This window comes from Gavialis gangeticus, unplaced genomic scaffold, assembly GCF_001723915.1.
Source record: "Gavialis gangeticus isolate Ggan-Ray unplaced genomic scaffold, GavGan_comp1, whole genome shotgun sequence".
NCBI classification, from domain to species: Eukaryota; Metazoa; Chordata; order Crocodylia; family Gavialidae; genus Gavialis; species Gavialis gangeticus.
The window spans coordinates 181508877-181517823 of record NW_017729022.1 but is presented as its reverse complement, the minus strand read 5'-3'; the positions used below and the strand labels follow the sequence as shown (position 1 = coordinate 181517823).

Here is an 8947-nt window from a genome sequence, read left to right as displayed (position 1 = left end):
TTCCAATCATCTGGCACCTGGCCTGAGCACCACGAGCACTCGTAAAGCCGTGCCAAGGGCCCTGCAATAACCCCTGCTAGCTCCCTCAACACCCTGGGGTGGAGAACATCTGGACCTGCTGATCTGAACACATCCAGCACCTCCAGAAGCTCTCTAACCCGGTCCTCCCCAGTGTTTTAACACTGGATTTTGCATGGGCCCAAATAATGAGGCACTTAATACCCTCAACTCTCATTACTCTTGTGGCAGCAAAGGAACTTGCATTTCAAAGAACAAGGCCTTTATGTAATTCTTGATAGTGAAAATGACCAGAGAGTTTGTTTTTGTGTTGTTTGTTTCAGTTTATAAACCTAAATTATACAGTAAACCCCGCAAAGGGTTTCTATACCAGTTAACATTATAACACTATAGCATCAATCACTGACTGGTTGTTCAGCTCCATTGACTTAACATTAAAGATCATGTCAAAACATTTTACCTGACAGACATATTTGTTCTTCCATTTGCTCAGCACACACTGACTGTTTTGCATCAACTCCTGAAGGACAACAGAAAAGAGAGAGAGTGGAGTTGGCTGTACACATTGTCACTAGTGGTTAAAGTGCTTCTGATTTTCAAGCATGAGAGATTAGCATGCCACACAAACAAAGATGCAACTGTTTTGGAACAGCCCACTGGACAAAAGCACATTTGTCATCACAAGAAGGGCTGATCCTTTATGAAAATTAAAGCTGTTGAAAGGGGATTCAAAACCGGATTATTTCTTGCCATACTCTAAACTTTCTGAAAGGTACCTCCAGCTCCTTGAGGGTATCTCGTAGTTTTTCTGGACGTTTGTTTTTAAGTATCCAAGGATAATCTCGAGCTAGCAAATAATAAAAAAATTAAAAAACAGTCAAAAACTAAATTTTAACAGTTTTTTTAATTTAATTTTGGTGTAGAGGAATGTCAACAAGATTTACTGGAATGATCTTAAACATACACTTTATACAGAAATGCATTTATAATTGGAGGGAAGCAGGTATAGATTCCACTGTCAAATGATATCCTTTTGAAAGGCTCTGTCATAGAAACAGAGAGCATAAAATACCTTCACCTACCATGATTTCACCATGGCAATCAGGGATAAAGCTTTCAAGGAAGAATATCCTATCCAGCTGCTAAACATTTGCCATGGGAAAGTCTCCCAAGTGCAGTATGTGCAACTCAGAGAGATGCAAGTGATCAACTCTTTCCTGATTCATCCTAGACAGCTACTATTACATTGAATTAACATTAACAGCAACATTTTCAAAAGCAGATACTAATTTGTGTCTGCAAAATATGCATGCATGAATGTTTACAGGTAATTGTGCAGTGTATTACTTATAGGAGCAATTTAAGCATTTATTACAGAAAATATTGTCCTAAGAGCGTGACCAACCAAGCCTAGCCAAAAAGAAAATACAAAAAAGTGCAGATCAGCACCTATGACTGTTTAGATCACTCACAGGGAAGTCCTGGATACTCATACATCTCTAAAAATCTCACTAATTGGATTTAGTTGCCAAACTTCCAACAAACAATTTTGAAAATGTTGGCTTAAGACATTAACCCTGTAGTCTTTAGCTATGCAAAGCTCCCTGTGGAGTCAAAGCCAATTTGCTTGTTTCCTGGCTAACGACTGGGTTCTAATAATTTATGAAATGTCATTATTTAAAAGTGAGCAAATGTTCCCCATGAGTATATAATAAAAACATGTGAAGTTGAAAAACCTTTATGTCTAAACTATTTAAATGAAACTTGATTGAAACTTTCATTCTTTGAACTGTCAGTTTGCATGTCAGCTTTCAGACCAAATGACTTAGTACAGTCAAGTTTACAGAAAAGGGCTTAAAATAGAAATGTTAGAAAAATCCTTCACCTGTGTACTATGCATATAATTTTAAACAAAAAAAGCACACAAACATATAACTTTCCTTTGTAATCTACTGGACCAAAGCCAGTGTCAATTGAACTCTTATAACAACACTAATTAGGCACATAAGATCACATTTTCAATAAGCTCCTTCATATAAGCAAACAACTTATCTAAATATGCAAAAAATACGAACTTACTCATACAAATACCAGATTAGCATTTATGAACAAAATGACCCTGTGTACCCATTAAAAAACTTTTATATCGAATTTTGTAGGGTGATCCTAATGTTAGAACAGAACTGTTACAGTTGGGCTGTGCGCTGATAAGTTTAGTAAGACTTGGTGAGGGAAGAATATTATTATCTTACCACAGAACAGTAGTGGATGCATGTAGTCCATCATAGTAACTACATCAACAAGGCATGGTAGCTTGTGCTTCCGTTCAACATCACATATTAGGAATGGAGTTGGCGGGTGCGTCAGTGCATTCAATATTTACTAAATCTGCTCTGTCCACAACCCACCCTTCTCTCGAAAAGTCTATGTAGAACAATGTTCCACAATAAACAAGAGATGTAAACATCTTATAAGGATCCTTAAATTTTGGGCCCTGCCAACAGCACAACTATATTAGCTCTGCTGAAACAAGAGCTGTCCATGCATATTGAGAATTAGGTTGCAAGAAGATATGAAGTTCTGGGGCAAATTCTATCTCTAATCACACATACATGCAACTCCAAGTGAATTAATGAGAACGGGAGTTCAGTATAAGTATTTGAAACAAGAATTTGGCTATAATATTAATTCCAATATGATGAGACAGAATGTTAAAAGAAAGGAAAGGAACAGTTCATCAAAAGCAATTATATTTCTCATAGCTTTTATGTAATATGTTATGTGATATATGTAATATGTGTTTTGTATTATGCAATACAGGATATGTATGTAATATGTAATGTATGTTATATGTTTTATCATTTGTATCCATATATGTGTGTACGCATATATATACACACACATATGTGCGTGTGTATAAAAAAATCTAAAATATAGTATTATTAGTGACTCTGCAGTCATTACAAAACTCAGGATGGGAGAAGATTTTATTTAACTTTGTTTTGCAACAGAATAAATTAAAATACTATAACCATTTATATCCAGAAGTAAAAATGTTCCATAGATGTAGCTGATTTTTAACATTTATTTTATTTCCATTGAAGGTCTGTGTTAGAAATGTGTGAAGAGTTGAAATTCACTAATTTAAGTGTTTCCTAATAAACTGCAGACAAAATTTGATATGAAGATTCATAGATTGTAAAGGGCTGGATGGGACCTTGCAGGATCATCAGGTCCAGCCCCCCTGCATTAGGCAGGAAAGACAATGGGGCTCAGGTGACCCCAGCGAGGTGACCACCCATCTCCTCTTGAAGATTTCCAGGGTAGGTGATTGCACCACCTCTGGAGGGAGCTTATTCCATAGTCTGGACACCCTGACTGTGAAGAAGTTTTTCCTAGAGTTAAGCCTGAAATGGTCTTCCAGGAGTTTGTGGCCATTACTCCTGGTTTTCCCCAAGGGTGTCCTGGTAAACAGTTGTTCACTGAGCCCTTGATGTATTCCCCTGATGTAGTGGTAAGCTGCTACCAAGTCCCGTCTCAGCCTTCTCTTTTTTAGGCTGAAGAGGCCCAAGTCCCTCAGCCTTTCCTCATATGGCTTGCCTTGCAAGTATCTGATCAAATGAGTGGCTCTTCTTTGGAGTCTCTCAAGCTTTTCCACATCCTTGTTGAAATACAGCACCCAGGACTGGACACAGTACTCCAGCTGCAGTCGCACCAATGCTGAGCAAAGTGGAAGAATCACTTCCTTGGTTTTTCTTGAGATGTACTGGTTGATACATGCCAAAGTATTGTTTGCTCTGCTGGCTACAGCATCGCACTCATGGCTCATGTTCATACTATGGTCTATTATTACCCCTAGGTCCCTTTCAGTCACGGTGCTAGTCAGTTTGGCACCATCGAGCCTATAAGTATGTTGGAGATTGTTCGTCCCCATATGGAGCACTTTACACTTTTAAATGTTGAACTTCATCTGGTTCTGATCTGTCCAACCTACCAGCCTGTCTAGGTCTGCCTATATCTGCAGCCTATCTTCAAGTGTAACCATGCTCCCCCATAACTTGGTGTCATCTGCAAACTTGGCCAATTTGCTCTTCACCCCCACATCAAAATCATTGATAAAGATGTTGAAGAGTTCTGGGTTAAGTTTATTTTTGTGTTTTCTTTTGGCAAGGGAAATTAGAAGGAATGTGGACTAATATGATCACTGACATAAAAAATCTATATACATAAGAAAGAATTAGTTATAACTTTTTTATTGTTTTATGTTCTATAGTTCTATGATGGTCCATCTCCTACTGTATGGTATGTGCAGAAAATTGAGTTTGAAGCCAAGGGGTTATTTTAACATTTTGACAGGGGCATCAGCAATTAAAAACAATGCAGTTTTACAACAAGGAAGTCAGAAACTGCCCTTACATTCCATGAGCTGTTGCTTCTCTTCTAAGTAACCATACTTCATTTGTGATACTAAAATAAAAAAGAATGAAAAGATTAATGATAATCCTCACAACTGCTGTCAGCAAATATTAATACATTAGAGAGAAGATTCATACATTTTGATAAAACACAGAAATTTGCACAAAATTAAAATGGACCTGATGTTTTCACCTCATAGTCAGATATCTTAAATTTGCAGTGAAAGAAAGGCTTATGCAGCCCAACAGGTGGGCCAATATTACTGAGCCTCCAATCTGATCAGATAGTGAAGTGAGCTGCAACTGAATCCAGACCAGAAGCTGAGTCAGTCTGTCATCAGAATCATGGAGACAGCATATTAACCACCAAGCTAAGTACATGGGATGCCCACACAAGCCTCCACTTTAACCTGGCCAGGAACAGGAAGTAACTCTAGCTGAAAAGACCTTTTGGCCCGTCATGAAACTTCTAGGATTAACAGGATTAATCAGATAAAGAAAATTGATCATTCGCTCTGAAATGCCTATTTCAGATATCAGGTAAGGATCCAGGAAACTAACGACAGTGCATTCTCATGCGTTTATGATGCCCTCTGCTGGGATTCCAATAAACAAGCTACTGGAATCCAATATTCAACTGGTCATATCTAAAACAAAATAATCCATTTAAATCATGTTGTTAAATAGGTTTACTAATTGTTCTATAGCACATATAAGATTGTTAGGCATAGAATATAAACCCTGAGGCCTCACTGATCCAACGTTTGGTTATAGTGTCTATATAAAAGGTATTTAATCACGTTGTGACTAAAGACTATGCATTTATTTCTCTATTCTTTCTATGTAATGAAATAAAAATGTTAAAAAATAGATTCAGATTACTCAGAAGAAACTCTTTCTACATTTTCTTATTCTTTGTTCAGAAGAGACTTTCTATCTTTCCTTATTTTAGAGAAATATAAAGACTTCTATATGTTAAGAAGAAATTCATAGCTATGTTCATATGTAATTCCAGTAGCTAAACAAAGTAGATTAAACATTTGAAAGTTTTTTCATTTGTAGGTAAATACAATTTATACTCTACCTGTTTCTTTTTTGTCATAGTACTGATGGATCCCAATATCACTGTCTATATAAATGAGAGAAAATATATAATTTTAATGGTTGTGTAACATTTGGAAAAATACAACTTAAGAAATTAAACTGAACCTTTTATTTTTTTTTAATTATGTATTGCTGGAGGAAGCAACATGTTGAGGTATATAAGTAATTCCTACACCATATACGTTATATATGAAAGTGGGACTCTCAATAGCCAATAAGTAATGACTCAATGGGTATGTGTACAAGTACTTAATCTCCCTTTGAACTGTCATTTCCTTCATATCCATTATAGTTTTCCCCTCAACTGCTGATATAGAAATATGCCCTTTACCACCTTCCTAATCATCATCTCTTCATGTTCTTCCACAATGAGATGATCATTGGTAGAGGGTGTATCTGAGAATAGTCTAGAATGTCTCCTGATGACTGACATCACTGCCCTAAAGGCAACAATTATATTTTTAATACTCATGAACTTTGGCACGCTGTCTTACCAATAATTCAGCATTCCCTTTCTAGCTATGGAGCACTCTGAGTTATTGTAATGACTTTAAAGTCATAATATTTTAATGTAAATTTGCCCAAGATTACATCTCTCTCATCCTGATATTGGGAGAATGCAAATTTGGATGAATTCCTCATGAAGAGAAGAAAGAAGAAGTAATCAACTGTCAATGGACACTTGATTTTAAAATAGAATACCGTATCTGTACAAGGACTTAGAATATTAAAATAAGCTCTGATGACAGACGATAGAAGTGGTCAAAAGTGAATGATAAGTTAAGTTAGGATATAGCTCTACAATTTATCACAGTTATCTTCTCTGCAGATGTGATTTTATAAATAGCATTAATAATATACAAAACCATCTTAAGTTGGAATCCATTACCAAAAGATCTGAAAACAATGAAATATCTTTTAAAGATCTGGATCCTCCAAAGAAGCCCAATTTAAAAGGTCAGGGTTCTAATATGTAGCAGCCCCATAACATGTCTGTAAATAATTATAATTGTACCTATTTTATTTAGGCTTGCAGGTTTTTTTCTGGTCCGTCTTTTGACCAAATATTTGGTTATTACACAATGCTCTTATGGAGAGAAGAAATGCTGAGAGACAGGGAATCAGTAGTCATACATTTATGCATGTTTTTAAATATTACTAGAAGGCATCTTGTTAAAACTGTGATGGGGCTTGATATCATAATATGCATTGTGTTAATATCAAACACTTCAAAACCAGTGGTTTGTCGAGCACTGAATTTTAACATCAACAAGGTTAGAAGTATAAAGGTTTTTCCCACATGGGTGGTAATTAGTCATGTATCTCAAATGACTCCTAAAACTAGAATGATAGATTAATAAGATAAATATATTATTCTAAGTATAAAATACCGATTTTCTATTCCAAATAGCTAGAGCATGAGCAATAAAGGATTGCTACATCTAAAGTACAAATTATAATGCCTCTGCAATCAGCTCAAATACTGATATTCATTCATCCAAACTAGTCATTATAGTGAAACCTATAGTAAAGCAATGCCTGGCTGCTTTACTTAGAAGGAAAAAAATGAACCAGACTATATGTACACTTAATAGCCTTCAAAACTTACAGGGATGCTCCAATGAGATAAATAAGGAACATGACCGTGCTCAAAGATAATATCTTCATACAACTTGAAAATAAGCTTCACGTGTGTATTTAGAATTTTATATCACTCAAATATTCATTGATACGTTTTGTTATTTTGCTTCAGAAGAAGGATGGAATCTGGTCACAGTTGACTTACCCCTAATATGTAGGGTATTCTTCAAAGACCACAGGTGCATCTCAGTCAGGCAGAAAGACATTTGATGGCAGATGGAAACTCAGCCCTATCAAAGGAAGGAAAGAAACAACACGTGCAAATTAATTACCTTCCATCACCAATGAAACTGGAAATCCCTTGGAAACAAGGTGGTAAAAGACCCTGTCACTGGTGATAGTTTATATAAAAGGTGAAGTTTTCAGCATCAGCAAACTCTGTGTTATATATGAATCAGTATAATAAGAGGATGAATATTTGCTATTATGAGAAAGGATAAATCAATATCTGGGGCAGATTGACAGACAGCCTTAAGCTGGCCTCCAACTTTGTGTTTGCAGCTGTTTATGTGCACAATTATTACATTTGTGTGTGCCAACCTGCCCAGCCCTGCACAACCCTGAAGTCACTTTTTAACAGCCTAGTTTATGAATATCAGTATGTACTTTTAGGGTCTAATTCTGTAAACCCTGCACACCAGGAACTCATAGTAAGGTCAACAGAGAGTTTTGAACACAAGAGATGTGCAGGCACTCATTATTAATGTTAAATATCAATATATTTCTCAAGTGATGTCTTTCTAAATCAGAAACTTGGTGATTTATTAATTTAGTAAGTTCACCAAGGCAACTGATGCCTATCAAATAAAACTTACGTATATGAGGTGATGTTAATAAAACAATACACAAGAAAATAACCCCACACCTCAAAGACACTCCACAACTTACAGCTGAAATCCTTCAAGTGTATCTCTGCATATTCATAGTCATAAGGACTATGACTCTCCCCTTTCCTCTCAACAAGCAACAGGAATTTTCTGAACATAGTGCATGATCTACATATACCAACTGCCTTAAGCTTTTTTTTGGCTAAAACCAAGAGTCTAATGCAAGAAATCCCAAGAAGAGGAAGGATAGGTATTTGACATGAATATGTAGAGGCAACATTCAAAGAACCACAGTTAGTAAGGCAGTAACCATAATCCTTTTCATTTTCAAGCTGGGTTCTTCATTTCCCTTGTGACAGTCCAAGTAGTATTACAACCCTCAGTGGGGTGATCTAAGAAGTTGTGATGAAAGGAGGATTGTAAAACTATTCTCCCCCAAAGTGAATAACTGACATAAATGTTAAGAGAGTAGTACTCTGTAAACATGAGTACAGAAACTCAGGTAGCAGCCCTGAAGGTTTTTGTGACAGAGTCATAGAGAAATAGGACTGCAAGGGGCCTCCACTGGTCATCTTGTTCAACCCCCTGCCTGAGGTAGGATTATTGCTATTCAAACCATCCCATACAACCACAAGCTAAACCCTACATAAGACTACCACCAACCCCAACACAACATAGACCTAATACCCTAACTTGTCACAGGTAAAGTAGGGGAACTTCAGCAGCCAATGCCATCAATATACACCCAAGAGGTCCTGGGTAAAGGGCATGCCCTCCGCTACAGAGAAAGTCAAAACTTCCCACAGTCCATACCAATCTGATCATGAGATAAAATTCCTTTGTGATCCCAAATATGGTGAGTGGCAAGGCCAACTAGCCAGCGCTACCACTGCCACCCGCTCCAAGGGCAGCTCAGCCCAACCCTCTACCAGGAAAAGCCCA

General features: G+C 36.8%; 1 protein-coding gene across 3 annotated transcripts in view; it reads right to left on the bottom strand.

Annotated features, from left to right (window-relative positions):
• WDPCP (WD repeat containing planar cell polarity effector) overlaps positions 1–7411 on the bottom strand; it is a 253491-nt gene extending 246080 nt beyond the window's left edge. For all 3 annotated transcript variants that reach the window (XM_019516598.1, XM_019516599.1, XM_019516600.1), the window contains exons 1-5: positions 7324–7411; positions 5518–5562; positions 4435–4485; positions 795–865; positions 479–538 (exon numbers count right to left, since the gene is read on the bottom strand). In XM_019516598.1, the coding sequence (XP_019372143.1) occupies positions 479–538; positions 795–865; positions 4435–4485; positions 5518–5562; positions 7324–7384 (288 nt within the window). In that variant the 5' untranslated portion in view covers positions 7385–7411. The remainder of the gene's footprint in view (positions 1–478; positions 539–794; positions 866–4434; positions 4486–5517; positions 5563–7323) is intronic.
• Positions 7412–8947: the final 1536 nt, after the last annotated feature.